Below are 21,499 nucleotides of genomic sequence, written 5' to 3'. Positions count from 1 at the left end.
AGCTCACACCACCTTCTGAGCTGAGCGAGTCCGACCTACCGTGGACAATCTATGTCGACGGATCCTCCAATGAGAAGGGGTGCGGGGCCTGGGTCCTCTTGCTCGGACCAGGAGGCGAGCGATTTGAGTATGCCTTGCGGTTCGGCTTCCGGACTTCTAACAACGAGGCTGAGTATGAAGCATTTATTGCCGGCCTGCGAATCGCTATAGCATTGGGGGCCTCTTGTGTTAAGGTCTTCAGCGACTACCAGCTGGTTGTAAGCCAGATCAAGGAAGAGTACCAAGCCAATGACTCCCGAATGGAGAAGTATTTGGGCAAGGTCAGATCGTACCTCGCCCAGTTTCGAACTTACGAAGTAAGCCGGGTTCCCCGAGCAGAAAATTCTAATGCTGACGTCTTGGCCAAGTTAGCATCGGCGTACGAGACCGACCTGGCCAGGTCGGTCCCCGTCGAGATCTTAGATAATCCCTCGATCTCAGAGCCAGATCTGATGGAGATCGGCGCTCCAGAGTCCTCATGGATGGACCCGATTGCGGACTTCATTAGGGGCAACTCACCACAAGACCCCAAGGAGCGCAGAAAGTTGGCAAGGCGAGCAGCTCGGTTCGTGGTGCGAGGTGGAGCATTGTACTGACGCGGCTTTTTCCTGCCTCTATTGAGATGCCTAACCCTTGAAGCGGGCCTGTACGTCCTCAGAGAAATCCACGAAGGAGTGTGCGGCAATCACTCAGGCGCCCGGTCGCTGTCAGCCAAAGTGATACGACAAGGATACAATTGGCCGACCCTCAGCCAGGACGCCAAGAAGTTCGTTAGAACTTGCGACAATTGCCAACGCTACGGAACCATAATCCACCAACCTCCCGAGCTGCTCACCCCCATCTCGGCCCCGTGACCATTCGCGCAGTGGGGGGTAGATCTCATTGGTCCTTTCCCTTTGGGCAAGGGCCAGACCAAGTTCGCTGTGGTTGCTGTGGATTACTTCACAAAGTGGGCCGAGGCCGAGGCGCTCTCCCACATAACGGAATCCAGAGTCACGTCCTTCGTATGGACAAATATCATATGTCGCTTTAGTATACCGCAGGCCATTGTGACAGACAATGGGAAGCAGTTTGACAACGCCAAGTTCAAAGACTTTTGCAGCAAGCTTGGCATAAGTCACCTTAGCTCGTCCCCCGCACATCCGCAAGCAAATGGACAGGTGGAGGTAGTCAACAAGATCATCAAGCGAGGCATCAAACTTAGACTGGACTCCAAGAAAGGCAGGTGGGCCGAGGAGCTACCAGAGGTTCTATGGTCGTACCGGACCACCCAAAGAGAATCGACGGGTGAGACCCCATTCTCCCTGGCCTTTGGCTCCGAAGCTATAGTCCCAGTTGAGATCGGCATGTCATCTGACAGAGTAGAGCATTACGAGCCTACGGCAAATGAGGAAGCGCTGCTCCTCAACCTCGACTTGTTGGAAGAATGAAGAGCAATGGCCCAGCTACGCCTGGCGGAATATCAGGGCAGAATGGCCAGACATTACAACGCCCGCGTTCGACCTCGGACCTTTCAGGTCGGACATCTGGTTTTAAGGAGGGTCCAAACCCATGTGGGTGCCCTTGATCCGACCTGGGAGGGCCCGTTTGAGGTCAAGGGCATAGTCCGACCTGGGACGTACGTATTGGCCGATCTGAAAGGAGACGTCCTCGCGCACCCGTGGAACGCGGAGCACCTGAAGCGTTATTATCCTTGAAATGCCAAAATGGTTTTCAATGGATTTGTAAAAACTGTTTCAAAAGAATTCTGATCGGAGTAAATGTGATGATTTAATTTCATGATTCCGAGTTCGGCCAGAAATTAAATGGGGGCCACGGACTCCCACGCGATCACATTCCAGCAGTCGGTTAAAATTCAATCCTCCAAAACCTAAGGGTACGAGGTGCGTTGCCAAAACCACTGATGAACTTAAAATTCAAACCTTCAAGGTAAAGGGACGATGTGAAAAGTTCAAAATGATCAAGCCTCTGAACCTGAGGGTACGATGTACGATATGAACAACAGCTACGGACTTAGGCTTTTAGCCTTTTAACGTTTTTAAGTTAAGGGTGCGATGTTAAAAAATTCAGAGTTTGTGCAATGCATTGAATGCTAGACAGAGATTCAAATTCAAACTTTTAAATTATTTTAATTGAAGGCGCGACCTCAAAAGTAAGAGGTGCGAGGTGACATTGGCTGCAGTTCAAAGAAAAAGCAAAGAAAGGAAAGATGTTGCCAACAACAAAGTAAAAACAAATGAGAGCTTCTTTATTGAATGGAGAGCAGAGCCAAGGCTTATAGACCTTGCAGCTCTACCCTGACACTTACAAACAAAAAACAAAAGAGAAGAGAAGAAAGACAGCGAAAAGCCTCTTGAAGGGTGGTCGCCAAAGAGCCTGCTTGAGGAGCGCCCTCTTGAGTGGTGCCGACCTGATCCTCTTCGAGGTCGGAGTAGTCAGAGTCCGGATCTCTGACGTACTTATCCACCAACGCTTGGGGGCCAGGGGTGCCGCTAGGCTCAAACGCCCACTGCTCAGCATACCTCTTCTTCAGACCACCGAGATCGATCTCAAGGTCAGGCATGTTGGAAGCAATGCCCTTCATGAGAAACTTGAAGCCCGCGTCAGAGAAGTCTTTGGCAAATCCATTGAAGTCAGGATGTTGCTTAAACGATTCCTCCAATAGGGCTCCATTGCTGAGACGCTCCTTCACCGTCTCCAGCTCGGCAGTCGCATGCTTCATCTCCTCCTCCTTCGCCTCAAGCGACTGAAGCCTGTCGTCCTTCTCCATGAGGAGTTGGAACTTCTCCTTCTCCAAGCCCTTGGTGATAGCATGGGCAGCTCGGAGCTGGACCTTGCGTCTGTCTTCTTCCTTCTTCAGCAGCTCGACCTTGGTCTCCACCTCGGCCTTCAAAATTTCCACCTCAGAGTGAGCCTTCAGCAGCTCATCCTTCATGGTGGAGGAAGCAGCCTCCAAGGCAGCAGAGAACTCCTTTTTCTCCCTCGCTACCAGAACTTCCCTCCCATCCAGCTCGGCCTTCACGGCCAGAGCCGATTGAATGGAAGCAACAAACGCCTGAGAAAAAGTACAAATAAGAAGTTAGACCGAGCTACCTGTTAGGTAAATTGAGCAAAAACATTAATCTTACCTCAGCGGCGTAGTCGATGGTCCTCTGCAGAACGGACTCTGGGTCACTTACAAATTTGGACGCCCTCCTTAGGCAGCGGTCCAAACTTGCGGCCGAGATGCGGGACACCTGGTCCCTCACCCCAGAACTTGACGGCTCAACTTTGAATCGTGCCGTCACATCGGACATCCCGTCCATCCTGGCCTTAGGATCGTCCACCCGATCTGCGAAACCCGCAGGCAAGACCCCACGAGCTCCGACCTCCAAGGGGGAGGTGGTCTTCTTCTTCTTCCTCCTTCGCTTCAGAGGGACTTCCTCCCTCACCTCCTCCCCCAAGGGCGAAACGTCCACCGCCTCGGTCTGATCCCTGGGGCGCTTCTCCCTCGAAGGACCCCCAGAAGACTCCAGCTCGATCACTGGGGCTGGATCTTCCGAGGCTGGCCCTACCGCAGTAGGAGTGGCATGTTTCGAACTCTGGGCGGCCTCAAGAGCATGGGCTCGGCCCTTGGACTTGCGTTTCACATTACTCGCAAACCCGCAAACCATGGCTGAAAAACAAAGGAAAGAAATCAGCACAAAGTTAGAGGAAAACGAAGGGGTAGCAAGCTCGGCATACCTAATTCGGAGTTCGGCCTTGAGGATTCAATGGGACGAACTGCAGGGTTGTAATCTAGCAGCCCGGACTCAAGCAACAGCTTGTCGGTCACCAAGGTTCCGATCTTCCTACCCCTCGGAAAACGCTCATTGTAATATTTCAACGTGTCGAAGGAGGCTTGCGTAAGCTCGGGGACTGGTCGGATTGAAACTGCACGAAGATAAAATCCAAGTTAGACCTGAATGACAGAAAAGAAAATCGCAAAAAGTAAGAACTACTTCGTACCTAGGTTCCCAAACCTAGTGGGGACGTCAAAGAAGGAACGACTTGACTCGTCCTTTGCAAGCCATTCCCCAGAAGCATAGAACCACTTCCTCACTCATCCCTTGATGGAGGTCGGCCCCTTAACTATACCGCATGCGCCTTTCCTTGCGCACATATAGAATCGACCAGGCTTCTTAGCTATCCTTTTCGCTTCGAAGCACGCGAGGAGCTGGTCTACGTCTAACAGCTCGGCCTCTTCACTATCTCGAGCTCGTAGCCAAAAAAGGATGGCCAAAGCGAAAATGACACCCCACCCATTGGGGGCCACTTGAGTCGGAGCCAGCCCAGTTCGGAAAAGAAACTCTTGGACGAAAGGGTGAAGGGGAAGTCTGAGGCCGTACTCAAACATTTTGAAGTAGAGAATGACCCATCCCTCTGGAGGATTGTCAGCTCTCTCCCCCTCCTCCGGAATCCTAAGGAGGATGTTCTCAGGGATAGCGAACCCCCTACGAAGGGATCCGAGGTAGTGCTCAGGTATCCTAGAAGGGTATTCCAAACCCTGACTCGAGGTGGAGGCATCACTATCCTCCCCGTCATCGGAGAACCTAAAGTTTTCTATCTCCTCGAGTTCAGACTCTAACCTATGAGCTAAATCCTCATCGGATCCTAAGTTGCTGCTAAAAGAGGACGACATGGCAACTACGTTCGAAAGAGAAAGTGAGGGAAGAGACCGACCTACCAAGGGTTCGAGCTACCTTCAGATCGAACTCCAAGAATTCAGGGAACGTAAGGTATGACCTGAAGGATTGGGGGTATTTATAGCTCGTCGGAAAAATTTCCCCACCGTACACGTGTAATCAACGAGCGGCTAGGATCCTCCCTAAGATCCGAAGCGTCGGAATATTTGAATATTCCGACGATAAATCTACCGCAACGGTTATATTTTCCCACGAATAGGAAGTCGCCACGCGTCCAAAGCAAGTCGAATGAACTTCTCTGCCAGGTCGAGATCGGACCAGACGGAGAGGGGGCCAATGTTTGGGGAAGAGAATACCCTGGACACGTGGAGGACCCCTATTAGTGCTCCAAGATGACTCATGAGTCATACCCAGCTCGGACCGCCGAGATCACCACCACTAACGTTGACAGATGCTAAGTATGAAGGCCGAGGTGAACCTGGCCGAGGTCCGATCTACCGGGAAGCTCGGTAGGGGCCGATGTGAGCTACTGTTAGCGGCGTGATTATCGGGTGTAACCGTCGGTCCCGAGATTACCGGGTGTAACCGACGGTCCCGAGATTACTGGGTGTAACCGTCGCGAGATTAGCGGGACTACCACCAATAAGTAGAGGACCTCACTCCACGATCAAATACGATGATTTCTGACCTCGAACTAAACTGGAAATCCGACCTATACTGACTTGATCGTCGGAGTGCTCACCTTTTTGTGCAGGTCCGACCAAGTATTCAGATCGGTCCGGAGGCCGAGTTCGAGCTGCAATCTGAAATACACTGTTGTGCATATCCTTGCATAAACACGATGTATTGTGGATGGCGAAAAGATAGATTATTGACTTGAATAGTTGGATCGAGGAGGATATGCACTAAGAAAAAGGGTGAGCTAACATTAGCGTAGTGCCGACATACACTCGAATGCTTAGAGTCAGTATGAAAACTAAAGAAAGAGATTATTTGAGAGGAAAAATTGAGTACAGTGGGAGTAGAGTGGTTTTCATTGTGCTAGGAGGGGGAGAAATTGTGTTACACCTTGATTGCTTGGGACTCCGGGGTCCGTTGCCTGCTTCCCCAAGCAAACTTGGGGACCTAGTTTGCATGTGATGTCAGGGTGTGGCATCACCTGCATGCAGGTAAGGGTTGTGGCGGTGCTATGGAGAGGTGGACAATGGGCATGACCACTGCGATATGCTCGTTATGTACGTGGATTGCGTACGGGCGCGGTCCTTTAGAAAGGGGCACGACTGCGACTATGCCCACTGCATGAGTTGCGCACAAGCACGGTCCCTCCGAGAAGAGAGAGTGTAGATGGGGGCAGTTCCTGATCACGTAGTGGAGAGAGAGGGAACGACTGCGGGGCCACGTTCTCTTAACATAGAGAGAAGGTGGGTCGCGAGGGCCATGCTCTCTTAAGGTGGAGAGAGAGGGTATGACCACAGGACTGCACTCTCTTGGCGTGGAGAGAGGAGTGGCTATAACGGCTATGACAAAGGGTGTCGCGGCCAAGGCGAAGCCATATCCCTTTGGAAGTGTTGACCGCACCTTTTGGAACTACCCAACCGAGATAAAATCTGTTTATTTAAATGTTAGAAATAATATTACTATACATGTAACTATTTAGTGGTGAAGTCGAATTTTTTTTATAAGGTATACAAACCTATGTAATCTTTTAACTTTGAACATTATACGAGAAAAAACTTTAAAATTTGTAACTTTTGTGTATAATAATTTTTATTTTTGAATAAAAAAAATGGGACAATTGCACGCTTCATTTTGTACTCTACCATCAACTATACTTTAAGTAGGTTGTAACACCAATAAAATTGTTAATAAGGAAACACAATTTTCAATAACTAAAAGTAAAATCATATCAGTATTTAACGCATGCGTTACAAATTTTACTGTTATCAATAAATGAAATTATTAATTACCAAACATAGAACTATCAATCAAATTTAATATTTTACCAAAGTCCCAAATATACGAAAAAGAAAAACTCAATCCATAATTAATAAAAAAAAAACGTAATTAAATGACGTGGCTGCCACAATTCGGCTACCCATCCCAATTATTGGATGAAGGGTCAAAACATAACTTTTAATTTATCTCTCAATACATTAAACAGTCAACAATATAAATATTTGTCTCAAATCATTTTTTCGAAAAATTTCCGATAAAAATGAATGGTTAAAACATAACAATTTAATAATTAAATTTTGTTGAGGCAGGATTCTGTCGAGCTATCAAAGATCGGCCACGTGATACTAAGGAGGAACTAGTGAGGTGTGACTTTGAGTAAGAGGGGAACAAACACACATACGCTCAATTTAGAAGAGGTACGAGCTACGATAAGTCATTATCAGAGTAGAATTGCTTACCAACGCGAATAGGTAGAGTGTCCCTTTTATACTTGGATTATTGGACTTGAGATCGGAATCTTCTAGTTGGTCTTATGGAACTAATTAGACAAATTCCCAACTTATAGTGTCCAACTCAATTTTGTGTGCATGTAAGTTTCTTTCATTAGTTTGTTGACAATTTTTAATGATCCTGAGTTGAGTTGTCAAGTCTATATATTTTTTTTATTTTTCCTCTAACAAATTTTAGTTTTTAACGATCTAGTATTTGTATTTTAAAATTAACAACGGTGTAATTGCTGAAATTTAATATGTAATTATAAAAACTAAATTGTTACCTACTTAAAATAAATCGTTAAAAATTAAAGTTTCAAATATTCAATTACAAAAATATAGAAATCAACCGTAGGTAATTTTAACTGACAGGAATTGACAGCGAGACAAGTGTGAGAGAGAAACATTATTAACCTGTACTTATGGGATGATTAATTTATGTTGAATAGAGTGGTCACAGTCCACGTCATTTAGAGCAACACATACGAGTGAGTACATTAATTGATTAACAACCCATTATTAAGACAAAGATAGCGACACCCGCCCCACTGGGTTCATTTAATTTAATCTGTTTATACGTATAACATAATTATTCTTTTAATTAAAACAATACCCCCCACGTTGGACCCTTCCATCTTATATTAAAATATTCACATTTTTACTATTTAATTATTTCATTTTTATTTTGGATCAATTAGGACCAAAATGGATCGAGTCAACCGAGTGGACAGAGGTCCAACTGATAATACCGATGCTTAAGAGATTAATATTGTTACACTTAAAATAAATAATAATGTTCTGTATTTTAAAATAATACTTGTCTTTGTACTAAGAATACTCCGGAGGAGAATATAAAAATTATTACAAGATTAAAAATAATGGCAATTATTGAGAGAGAGAGAGAGAGTGAGAGGACTTTGTTATTATAATAATAATTGGTCACCATAAAGGGTGAGGCTTGACGGGGTCAATTCGACAATTGAATGGTTTTTTGAATCAACGTCAAGTTCTTTTATGACGTCATAAAAACTAAGATTTTAAATTACTCCTAAGCCAACGAATAAATGACGCAAAAATTAATCAAATAAACAATACATTCAAAATATGTAAAATAAATGATATAAAATACTCAAACTTAATCACACAGTCCAGTAGATAAAAAAAAAAACACTCGAATCTACCTAGCAATTAGAATAATTAATATCTATAAAATAAAATCATCCAATTATAACTATGCCCATAGGAAATCTTCAAAAACCATTAAAACTTAATTAATTATGAGTATTAATAGTACAACTGGTTAAAATACCAACTTTAAATTGCAATATTTACCAGAGTTGATCAAATTAAAAGTTAAAGTCTATGGTCCAGAAAAAAATTAAGAAAATATTTAAATATTATTTGGTTCAAGTACTTCCCACTTTAATCTATTTTGACCAATGTACTCTCAGCTTTCCATGTGTTCATTTTAGTTAAAACAATTCTTAAAAAGTACATATTAATTTTGGTAACTTTATCTCATTTTCTTTAAATCATAATTACAATCCACTCGAAATATAGTTATAAATTTATAAAAAATTTTAAGGTAAATAAAATTTTACAAATAAGAACTAAAATGGTAATTTTTTAAAAGGATAGATGTTTTGAAAATACCAATATTAAAATTAATAAAAAATAAAAAATCGAAATTACAAGAATATTTCGTGTGGGTGTTATCCAAGACGCAGTGCTTCTTCCAATGGGCGTTGGTGAAGTGGTCCAAAAAAGATTACACAGAGGATTGCATGGGAATTAGGAGCTGGCGGTTGCATGCATGCAATTCAAAATGCAGAGTCCCCAAAAAATCTTCATTTAAAAAAAAAAAAGCGAATTTTAATTTTATATTGATGAGCTGGCTGTCACCAGCCGGGACCAATCTTCTATTTTTTCGTATAAAGGCATACGTGTCACGCACAGTTTTATTTCATTATTCAAAACCATTCAATTTGGTCAAACCATAGTACTTTTATTACATCAATATTTTCATTATTATCTTTTCCCGTAATAATCCATTCGTCGAGAAAGAAATATATTTTTGTTTTAAGTTACATTTTAGTTTCAAAATTCCATGATTACTTGGTTCAGAGTTATCCAAGTTTCAAATATTATATTTTAGAATTTGAAATTCATATGATTTTGTTCGTAAATTTATTCCATATGTATCTAATATGGATGTATATTTTATTGATTTATATTGTTAGTAGATATTTATACTTGGAGAAATATTTGAGATCACATATTGAAGATATAAAAGGGAAGAAATTAAAAAATTTATCGAAATAATTGATTAAAATTTAAAAAAAAAAACTTAAATAGTCTGTTTCATGAAATGATATGTTGTCTAAAATTGGAAAAAATATTTTCTTAAATTTTAAACGAAAACAAAATAGAATCAAAGTTGAAATATAAAAATGTAATTTAAACTAAACTGATATTAAGATATTTATTTAAATAAAAAAGCATATTATAAACGTAATTTTTTTAAAAATGATGGTATTATTTGTTTTAGTAGTTGCACTTTTAAAAATGATAATTTTAATATTTTTATTTTTATTTTTATCCCATTTATTTTCTATAATTTTAGCATGTTTTTTTAAATGTATAATTTTAACTTGACATTTCACTCACTAAATATTTTAAATTGTAACCATACATCCACGTTAAAAATTTTATTATATACAATTTAATTTGTGTTGAAATTTTATAAATATAAATCAAAATAATTACTTTTTAAAAGTATATGACCACAGAGATTCTAAATGTACATAAACTAAAATTAACAAAAACTTAAAAATAGAAAGGTCGAAAATGGCTTTATCACTTGAAATGAGCCAAAACTAAAAGTGAAAATAGAATATTGTATTAAATCCCATGAAAATTATAATAAATGATTAAATTATGACATAGACACTGCATGCAATGAGGTAACGAAGTTTATTTATTATTCATGGCAACCTCTTTTGTACATAATAGATGCCGTTAAAAAAAAAGTTGAATATATAAATAAATAAATATCTATATATCTATATATATTATTTATTCTTATTATTTTTGAAAAAACCAACTTTGAAAGTGTGAAAAGTACTGTTCCTTTCAAAATCTTTTCGAGACCATCCTCTGTTCCAAGAGAGGTCCCCATGGGAAAAACCAGTAGTTCCTGACACTCAAAAGAGACCACAAGTTTGTACTAAAAAAAAAGAAAAAAGAGAAAAAAAACATTTTTTTTTTCTGAAACATATAATTACAAGTCTCTGAACCAAATATAATTTTGAACCAGAAAGTCACTAAAAAATAAAAACAAAAATTACCGACGTGGTAAAATAGATGAAATAACGCGACCATTTTAATGGAAAATAAAAAGAAAATTAGAAAATTGGGTGTGAATATTGAGATTTAAATCTAGAAGCATAGAGTAAGCTTTTTAAGGGGTGCATGTGCAGAAGATTGAAATGGCACATGGGTGTTCATGTCCATGCCTTGCCTGTGGTCCAACAATATCAAAAATACAACCATCATCTTATTTGTGACAATGAGATCTAAAAAGGCCAACTCCCTCCACCCATTTTTTTCTTCATTTAATTCCTCTTATATTTTCATCTACTCCATATAAAGTGAATGCTATTTTTTTCGTGAAAATAAACTATATGTTATACATATATATGTACGACCATGGTATAAATCTTAGTAACGACCTGATTGTTCAGGTATGATGTTAGGTTATTGGTGTATGTTAATTTGTTGTATATAGAATAAATAAAAATGAATATATTTGGTAATTGAAAATCTGAAAGCAATAATGAATATAACAGAAAAAAAAAACTTAATTTGGATTTTTAATCCATGATTTAGATTTAATTCGTTGATATATATATTTTATCTAACAAACAGTAGGATATGTGACATGAAACAGTTGTAATTAATGGGAAGCAAATATGGATTAAGATTAGTCGCATGAAAGGCAAAATTTGACCAACAAATTGACAATAAATGTATGTACGACGGTAATTATGTTGAATAATAATAATAAAAACTATAATTGTGTTATATGTGATATTAATCGAAAATTGCTATCATTATGTATAGTCATTTGCCTTTTTTGACATTAAATTGTGGAAAGGTGACTTTAAGCTATTTTATTATCTCTATAATTCATTATCACTTTTAAGTTTTGAAAGTTTTAGTATTTTGATAAAATTTGGGTATTATTGTCTTCTGACAAGTTCTAGATCCGTAACTTAATATTCCAAAAAATAACTAAATATTATGGTGGATAAAATTTTACACGGATACAAATTAAATTATTATAGAAATAATAGATTGATTTTAAAAAGAAAGAAAAAATCTCAAATTGATGGTACTTTAACCGGGTTTAGTTGAGAAAGTTTGGTCCACTTCCGTATATGAATGGGAAGCCCATGAATCAACTAAAGCCCAATTTGGTGTAAAATGCAACGTAACGAACTGGGCCTGGGCCTGGGCCTGGTAAGTCATGATTAATTGGCATAATCTACATTAGGTCTTCCAATTCTTCAAACACTGCAAATCTCTCACATGCTTCCTTGTATATTTAAATTAAACAACCTAAAGATGTAGGTTGAAGACTTATGGAACCAAAGATCACCAACCATATGGATCATGCTAATTTTCTGATACAATATCAGCAAAGTTACCTTTGGAATCTGACAATAGCGGATGGCCTATTTAATAGATAGAGTTCTTATTTCTTATTTTTGTTTACTCATTTTTAATAAAGAAAAGCATTGGCCCAACCACTCTAGATTCAAGTACGATAAAACAATCTTTTTATTTATGTTTGAGAATATCTGTTTTTTTTAATTATTTTTAATATGTGAGTGTTCGAGCCAGCTTACACGCACTGTTTAACGAGGAAAATCGCTATGCCACGTGGAGGACGGAGAGTCGCACATGTAAATAATAATTTCGTGTGGATACTCATTGAACCTTTCGAGGAGGATCACTAATAATTTACTCTTCATTTTACCCATGATAAGGGTCCGATATGTTTTGAGACCGACATGCCAAGTCCGACGTGTCCGACCTGCCGTTCGACACAAGTAACCTCGGGAGGTCTGTCGGATCCCAAACCTATAAATGGAGGACACCATTTCTACACCAGGTATCGAATTTCTCCTCGAACTTGCTATTGAGTCTGAACTGTTTTACTGACTTAAGCATCAGAGAGTTTGTCCTCTTATGCATGTCATTTCGTAGCTTACATTTCTGACTTTGACTAGGTCTGAGCTCGTCCTAATTTCTGTATGAACACGTACCTTGACTAATCTCACGAGACAACCACTGACCCTACAACATTTGGTGTCGGAGAACACATAGGAATTACTAATTCGTAAGGTAGGTGGTCATCATGAGATTTGAAAAGTAGGAATTAGACAAAATAAATTTATTTGGGTCGTTTCCAAATTTTCGGACAAATAAAAAATATAGTTCCCTTATATATTTCTTGTATATTTGGAAGTCAATATTAGTTCACACTCTTTTTTATTCCTTTAGTATGAATTTTGATCTGCATTCCTTTGTATTTATTAAACGACCATTTTTAGACTAGAAAAATTAGCAATTTTGTATTCAACAAAGCTTTTGAGCATTTCGTTCACATTATGGGAGAGGAGAGAGAAGAACGTAGGTTAACTCGAATAGCTTAGAAGGAAGAATTGGCTCTTATGTTAGATTCAGTTCATTCTTACAGCCAAAAAAAAAAAAAAAAAAAGCTAAATGGCTTAAATATTTAAAACCACAATTATTTCATAACTTTTGGTATATAGTTTGTTAAAAGAAAAAAATCTAATACTCACAACTTAAATACTTTAATTTGACAGTTAAAATTTTTGAATATGCCTCTTTAAGTAAAATTATGTTTGATAATATTCTCAAGAAAACAATTAAAACAACATATCCACCCATGATAACTGTTGTTAATAGTGGTCCTAAGATAAGAGTTGAGATGAAATATTAAAAATTTAGTAATATATGTTACTACACGTGATATATTGTTGGTAGTGCCCAAGTAGAAGTGTCGCAGGCTATAATGTAGAATTTGTACGCGATGCAATCTTTAATAGTCTACTGTTGGCCGAAGCCAATGTCCGGGACTCATTCTAACTGAAACAAGGGGCGAGTCTTTACCAACTTTCAAGTAAAGGGTTTTGGCTTGCCAAGTTCTACCACAAAACCACCGTCATCATCATTTTCACGAATACTACGAAGCACTCGAGCTCGGACCGTTATGGTGGGAGAGTTTAAGGGGATTCCCATTTGCTGGACTTCAAGGTGATGTAATACAATATATCCACAACAGCTTGATTAGCTACTTTTACCATTCTCACAAATTCAAAGCTTGTACCTTATATTCATAATAAATATGATCAAACTATTTCTCAAGTAAAAACCAAACAAAGAAATTCTAATGAGATCAAAGGCAAAAAAATAATATTACATTTTGTTTGTTGTAATGGTTAATAGCTTTCCCTGCGCATTCTTGAAGCTTTTTTGAATGTACTCAACTCCCAGATGTAGGCTCAATACGACAAAGAACAAAAGTATCGAGGAAAGAGGGCATATAAAAACTTTGTATCCATACCTACACTAAAAAGATATAATAAAGAAATAAACAAGAGGGAAATAACAATATAATTAAGAGAATTAAGATGAAGAAATTAAATCTCAGTTTTCTTCAAGGCAAGATAGTATTTTATCAACTCTTCTTTAGTCATATCAGGGAGACCGCTAAAAAAAACAATATCAGCATTGAAGAGTTGGGTTGAACTTGAAGAAGCCATAAAAAATATTTTAACAAATTACGATAATCAAGTAGGGATACTTATTTGGAACAACCTAATATGTAGAGTGAAAAACATTAATGTCATAAACCCTCCTTAATAAAACATGAACTTTTACAGAACCTCCATTCTAAACCTTCTATTATTCTATAAAAGATCTGTAGATAAACCTTTTTACAAGTTAAAATAAAATAACATACAAATGATATGTAACTTGAATCACTCTCGGTAGCTGAAGCTAATCCACCCTTCTCTATGATACTCAGGTAGAACCGTAAGAAACAAATGATAAACAGTGATTGGTGGTAAGTTAATTGGAAAAATAATCTCGCATAAACAACTGAAATTTCAATCTCTTTTAAAACTTCATAAAATCTCTACAACTAAAACTCAAATAAAACATTCTCATAAGAAACTTGTAACGACACTTACTAATCTAGGAAAACCAAAAAACAACGCTCCAAAGTCCAAAATTCGGACTAGGATTATGAATGCGAATTTGACACCTAATTGCCCTGACATTATCTCGCATTCCATCCTTTTCGACCTGCTGTAAAAACACTTTCTGGATTTGTAGATGAATTTGGAATATGGTAATCTGTAGACCAATAAGCACACCAGCCACCAAAGCAGCATATATATTGTTTTCTTTTCAAATATTTGTGCTTGCACGCGTGTGCGCGGGCGAGCTTGTGCGTGCGTGTATGCATGTGTGCGCACGTGCGTGTGCATATACGTGTGCGTACACGCGTGTGTGTGCATACGAGCGTGCGTGCGAGCTTGTGCATGCGTGTATGTGCATGTGTGTGTGTGCGCACGCACATGCATGTGCGTGTGTACGTGTGCGTGTGTGCTAGCTCGTGAATTTCATTATCAATTTCCAACCTACCTTTACTTCTATTATGATTTTTAAAAATATTTTATTTTATTTGATTTCACAAACTTCAAAAAATAATTATTCAAGTTATTTTATCGTTATTTGCTAATAAAATGTTAGATAAAAAAATTATTTCATTTCACAAACTTCAAAAAATAATTATTTATTTAAGGCCAAAGCGAATACAGTTGGCATATACCTCCAACGTGAGGTTGTGAGTTCGATCCTCCACCCCCACTCCACCCCACATGTTGTACTAAAAATAATTATTTAAGTTATTTTAACGTAGTTAGTATTTACTAATAAAATGTTGGATCACAATCTAATATTAATTATATAAATAGCTAACTAATATTAATTATGAAGGATATTATAAAAATAGTAGAAAATTGTGAACATATCATATTTCATGTGTAACTATAAATGATATTACCAAAAATAAAAAATAAAAAATATTAAGATAAATATTTATTTTCAGTTTGTTTGTTGCTAAAAGGTTATGATTTTTTCTAACTGCTCAAGAATTAAGGACATGAGAATGATTTTAAAATTAGTGATTTTGATAAAAGAGATTTTTTTATAATTAATTTTAAGAAACTGATTTTAATATAAAAGAATATTTGACAAAATTTTTAAACAGAGAAAAGTTTAGGAAAAAATAAAAATCTTGATGAGAAATTTTATGATGTTGAGATAAAAATTTTAGATAAAGTAAACTTAAAAAAAAAATGAAAACTAAAAATTTAGAGAGATTTAAAAAATTTTAGAGAAAAAATTAGAGAAAATAAACAAAATTATACCTAAATAAAGTTAGAAAGTGACAACAATTTTAGAAAACGAACAAAAAAAAATTCTTAAAATTTAAGGTGAATAGAATTTTAAAAACTAAAATAATAAAAATCTTTAAAAATAATTTTTTGGTCAAAAATTATGTGGAGAATCATCCCACTGGTGATTGACGGGAATCACATCTAAAATCACTTCTGAATCATTTTGTCAAATATTATATTTTAAAATAAAAAGTAATTCTAGCCATGTCAAAATCACTTCCAAATATTTTTTAAGTCGATGATGTTAAAATAATTTTTAAATAACATTTTTAATAAATTTCTTTACCTTTGAGTTGCTGCAACAATATTTTAATGGTTAGACTATTTCGTGGTAGATTTGAATTCCATAATTATAATTATGAGCAAATTTAGCTGAATGTTCAGTGCATTTAAGGTTATGAATATGATATTTGATCCAACTTTCATAGAAAGTAAACTACTCACATTCAAACTTTTTGGTGCTTAATATAATATAATATATATATATATATATATATATATATATATATTTATTTATTTATTTAGTACAAGGTTCTTAATAATATTAATATATATATATATATATATTTATTTAGTACAAGGTGCTTAATAATATTAATTACTAGTATTAAACATATAACAATTTTTATAAGGTCTATAATAGCTTAACTTTATTATTTTCTCTTAAATGAAAGGTTAAGTAAGCAAATTTCGATCATTAATGATATTTAAATTATTTCACCAAATCAAATTAGATATATATTTTTTCTTTTCCCTTGAGTAGAACAAGTGGGGGCAGAATTTGAACTTACGACCTTTTGGTTGGAGATGAGAGTTAAACTATTTGAGCTATAATTGAGTCGTCTGTCTATCATGGCTGGAGTCGTCGGGTTATCGTTGCCACTTGCTGCTCTCGAGTTGTCTGTCTAGCTTGGTATCCACTGGAGTTCATGGGGACCGCTGTCAGATATGTGGGTTCGATAGCCCATGGTTGATTTGTGCCGCAGATCTTGTCAACATGCATGCAATTTTGATAGTCAAAGAATTTTGGGAGAAGCTCGAAATGTTATGTTAGGCAAAGGGTATCTCAAATCGGATGTACATGAATGAGTAGTTTCACACGCTTTAAATTGAGGAAGGTACGAAAATCTCAAATCATCTGGATATCCTCAATAACATCATCTTTGAGCTGGAGTCGATCAAATAAAGATAGATGACGAAGATAAGACACTTAAACTCATCGTATCACTCCAAGCCCATCTTGATGTATGAGAAGAAGAAGACTGAATAGTGAAAGACGTATTTCACATGAGTTTTAACACTAGTAGCTAACAATTGGAAGAATAAATATTTCGTTCAAAATAAAGGTTGTTGCTTGAGATGCAGTTTGGACACATGAAGAAAAATTTTCTTAACAGAGTCGGTTCGTCAAAGGACTCTAGTTCAGATACTGATAGTGTTTCTTTCGTCAAGGGAGATGATAAATTCTCGTGAAGAGAGAAATAATTCATCCTCATGGTATGTCTGCTTTACCATAATAGAGGATGTGATGTTAGCAGTTACACAAGTTTACACATGAGCATTGACTTGGTGGTTATGTAGGGTGTGTGTGATGGAAGTTATATCGATGACTTAAAAACTCACAGGTAAGCCAAGTAGGTGGAAGTTGCACTATATTTCAGCATGATTTATTAACATGTGACGAGGAAGAAAAATATTGGAAGGCTACATTCCAAGTTGTCTACTTTTATGGTGGAGTAGTTATAGCTCTTTGAATTGAGAATTATTATTGTCGGTGAAGAAAATGTGCGCAGTAGAAGCTGTAAAATCTTCAATATCTTGTCAAAGTGGAATTTATCAGATTTTGACAAAATATTAGAAATTGATTGTCTCACATCAGAATCATACGGAGCATGCTCTAAGTGTTACAAAAGGAGTCAAACAACTTTGAACTTTATCTATCTCAATTGAAACGCTTTAAGCTTGTTATATTAGGTGTGTTAATTGAGCCAAAGCAAGGTAATTGACATATACCTCAAACCAAGAGGTCGTGAGTTCGAATCCTCCCAACATATTGTACTTAACAAAAATAGCTGTGTTAATCGAGTAATATTGGTCTAAATATATTGTGTAATTCGGGTCGCCCATTAAAACTTGAATCAAGTTAAGCCCAATTTGGAGTAAAATGCAATGAAACGTACTGGGCCTGGGCCTGGGCCTCGTAAGTTCTGATTAATTCGGCATCTACGTTAGGTCTTCCAATCCTTCAAACACTCACAAATCTCTCACATGCTTCCTCTGTCGATCGTTCGAAGAATCGAGTTGATTTCCCGCCATTTTTCATCAACTCTCCATTCCGTTCCAATCTCATCCTGCAGCTGCAAACTGACCAAGAAATCATGCATCCAATATCTCCGGAACTGCAAGTCAATGGATCAATTCAAACAAATTCAGACTCATATATTTCGAATCGGTCTCGAACAAGACAGAGACACTCTCAACAAGTCGATGGCGTTCTGCGCAGATCCATCTCTCGGGAACTTGCGCTATGCGGAGAGGGTTTTCGATTACATTCAAGAACCATGCTTGTTTGTCTACAATGTGATGGTTAAAGCGTATGCCAAAAGGGGGATCTTCAGAAAAGTTATTTTGCTTTTTCAACGTCTGAAGGAAGATGGGCTGTGGCCCGATAATTTTACTTACCCGTTTGTTCTGAAAGCAATTGGTTGCTTAAGGGACTTGTGCCATGGTGAAAAGATTCATGGCTTTGTGGTGAAGACGGGGATGGACTTTGATAATTATGTTTGCAATTCACTTATGGATATGTATGCTGAATTGGGCAAAATCGAGTATGCTGAGAAGTTGTTCGACGAAATGCACACAAAAGATTCAGTTTCTTGGAATGTTCTTATTTCTGGGTATGTTAGGTGTCGGAGATTTGAGGATGCTATTAACACCTTTAAGGAAATGCAGCGAGAGAGCAATGTGAAACCGGGTGAAGCTGGTATAGTCAGTACTCTTTCTGCCTGTACAGCTCTGAAAAATTTGGAGCTTGGGGAGGAAATTCACAACTATGTTAGAAACGAGCTTGGGTTTACCACTATAATCAACAACGCACTGTTGGATATGTACGCAAAATGTGGGCGTTTGAATATTGCCCGCAAGGTGTTTGATGAAATGCCGATGAAAAATGTGATTTGTTGGACCAGCATGATTTCTGGCTATATAAACTGTGGTGATTTAAAAGAGGCTAGAGACTTGTTTGATATAAGTCCAGTTAGAGATGTTGTTCTGTGGACAGCTATGATTAATGGGTATGTGCAGTTCAACCATTTTGACGAGGCTGTGGCATTGTTTCGCAAAATGCAAATTCAGAAGGTGAAACCGGATAAGTTCACTGTGGTTGCTCTTCTTACAGGTTGTGCTCAGTTGGGAGCTCTAGAGCAAGGGAAGTGGATGCATGGATACCTAGATGAAAACAGAATAACAATGGATGCTGTGGTTGGGACTGCACTAATTGAAATGTATTCCAAATGCGGATGTGTGAATAAATCGTTAGAAATTTTCTATGAGTTAGAGGAGAAGGACACGGCATCTTGGACGTCGATTATTTGCGGTCTTGCCATGAATGGGAAGACAGGGGAAGCACTTAGGCTGTTCTCAGAAATGGAACTTGTGGGAGCTAAACCTGATGATATCACCTTCATTGGTGTTTTAAGTGCCTGTAGTCATGGTGGACTGGTTGAGGAAGGGCGTCGGTTTTTCAACTTGATGAAGAAGGTTTACCGAATTGAGCCAAAGGTAGAACACTATGGGTGTGTAATTGACCTCCTCGGTCGAGCTGGACTGTTGGATGAAGCAGAGGAATTGATTCAAGAGATTCCTAATGAAAATGACCAAATTTTGGTTCCACTGTATGGTGCCTTACTTAGTGCTTGCAGAATCCACAACAACGTTGACATGGGTGAAAGGCTATCCAAAAAACTGGTAAATTTTGAATCATGTGATTCTAGCATTCACACACTTCTTGCAAATATATACGCTTCTGCTGACAGATGGGAAGATGCAAAGAAGGTGAGAAGGAAAATGAAAGAACTTGGAGTTAAAAAGATGCCAGGATGTAGTTCGATCGAGGTTGATGGCATCGTTCACGAGTTCCTTGTCGGGGATCCATCTCATCCAGAAATGATAGAGATATGCTCCATGTTGGATAGAGTGACTGGACCATTATTAGGATCAAAGGAATTTCAGTTCGAATTCGAAAGAGTGGTGCCACTTCGCTTGGACACTCAATTCTGGAGTTTGGTAGAATTTTAAGGGATTTACCATGAGGGAAGATGGAGTTCTACAATACAGATGGTGACATAAAACAGGGATACAAAGAAAAAGCTTCGCTGTTGATGGAGAGTTAACTATTGCAGAGGATTTGATTCTTAGCGATAGAGCAGCTGACTTCTGGATAATGAGATCTTATAAAGCAAGTGGCATCGGACTTGGACGTAAAGGGCATGTAGCCAGAGAATCGAGTCGAAAGTGAAAGTCACCAAGAACGGGTGAAATGCTCTCGAAACCATTTATTAAGTGACATAGAGAGCATTGGGGTGATTCATTAAAGCAAGAAAAACACCCAACAAACTATGAAGATCCAGACTGCATCAGTTATTAGCTTTGTTAGAAAGCTAAGTGACTAGTTTACTGATGGGAGGAGAGGTTGCTGAGAATAATTCTAATGATTTTGATTTTTGAGCACTGTCATTCATGGAAAATATTCTTTTACTAATTATAGGAATCTGTTTCTGCTAATTATGTGCAGATTAAACTGTTGCATCATGTAATACTATTCTCTATGCTTAGCAAATCTTCTGGTCTAAATGTTAAAATTAGTGTAGAAAAAGGATGGATTGAAGTTTGAATTGATAATTTAAATATATATTCTTCTTATTTTTAATATAATTTCTAATAAATAAATAATGATAATAATTTTGAATTAGAATATGAACATTAAATTTATAGATAACACCAACAAATTTTGAAGTATGTAAGCAAATGCATGCCCTATTAGCAACTTGGCAAGTAGCCCTTTACTTTCCAGATCGATGCATCTTTTCAGTGGTTGCTTTTAAAAATGGGGCTACTTTTGTAAATTACAATATTATGTAACATATATATATATATATACACATATTGCTCTTATTAACTATTATGAGAATATTATTTACCTAAAATCACTATTAATAAATTCATAATTATAAAATGATAACAATTTTAGTTATTATTATTGATGATTGAAAAAATGACAACAATTTAATGATTCTTAATTAAATTACAGTAAGCCATTCCTAAAAACAAACTAAATGAAGCAAAAAATAAATAATAATAATAATAATAAAGAACAACCTTTTTCTATTTATTAAGACAACAGTTATTTTAATAAGTATTATCTGATTGAAGTTTAACTCAATTATCAAATAAGTATTGAACATAACGAAATAGGTGTGATGCTTAATTATATTGAACGTATAAAATTAAGAATAGGAAATAAGATTTGACAATTTTTTTTTTTGACAAAATAAGATTTGACAATTTATTGTATAAAGTTGATGAATAATTATATTGAAATTCAAATACTACTGCCACGTGGTATATATTAATTAAAAGAACCGTATATCCATTATGTAACTGTAGAGTATGGTATTGAATTAGGCCATGATCTTTAAAGTAACATATATAATTGATTACGTGGTCCCTCCAAAGAATCAAAGCTTTAAAGGTCGATGTCGATAGAAATGTTGAAATCTTAATTTCACGA

General features: G+C 37.2%; 1 protein-coding gene across 1 annotated transcript; it reads left to right on the top strand.

The window, feature by feature from the left end:
• The first annotated feature begins 17,951 nt into the window (after positions 1 to 17,951).
• LOC111014415 (Pentatricopeptide repeat (PPR-like) superfamily protein) lies at positions 17,952 to 20,549 on the top strand. Its single transcript, XM_022289132.2, has one exon. The coding sequence runs from the start codon at positions 17,980 to 17,982 to the stop codon at positions 20,005 to 20,007; it is 2,028 nt and encodes a 675-aa protein (XP_022144824.1). The 5' UTR covers positions 17,952 to 17,979; the 3' UTR covers positions 20,008 to 20,549.
• Positions 20,550 to 21,499: the final 950 nt, after the last annotated feature.

Source organism: Momordica charantia (assembly GCF_013281855.1).
Source record: "Momordica charantia cultivar OHB3-1 chromosome 6 unlocalized genomic scaffold, Mcharantia_2.0 BLBB01000006.1, whole genome shotgun sequence".
Classification (NCBI taxonomy): domain Eukaryota; kingdom Viridiplantae; phylum Streptophyta; class Magnoliopsida; order Cucurbitales; family Cucurbitaceae; genus Momordica; species Momordica charantia.
Note: the sequence above shows the minus strand (reverse complement) of the source record. Positions and strands in the feature narration are given on the sequence as shown.

What these genes read in the sequence shown, in the direction of transcription:
- LOC111014415 (XM_022289132.2), top strand. Translation starts at nt 17,980, where the DNA reads ATGCTTCCTCTGTCGATCGTTCGAAGAATCGAGTTGATTTCCCGCCAT.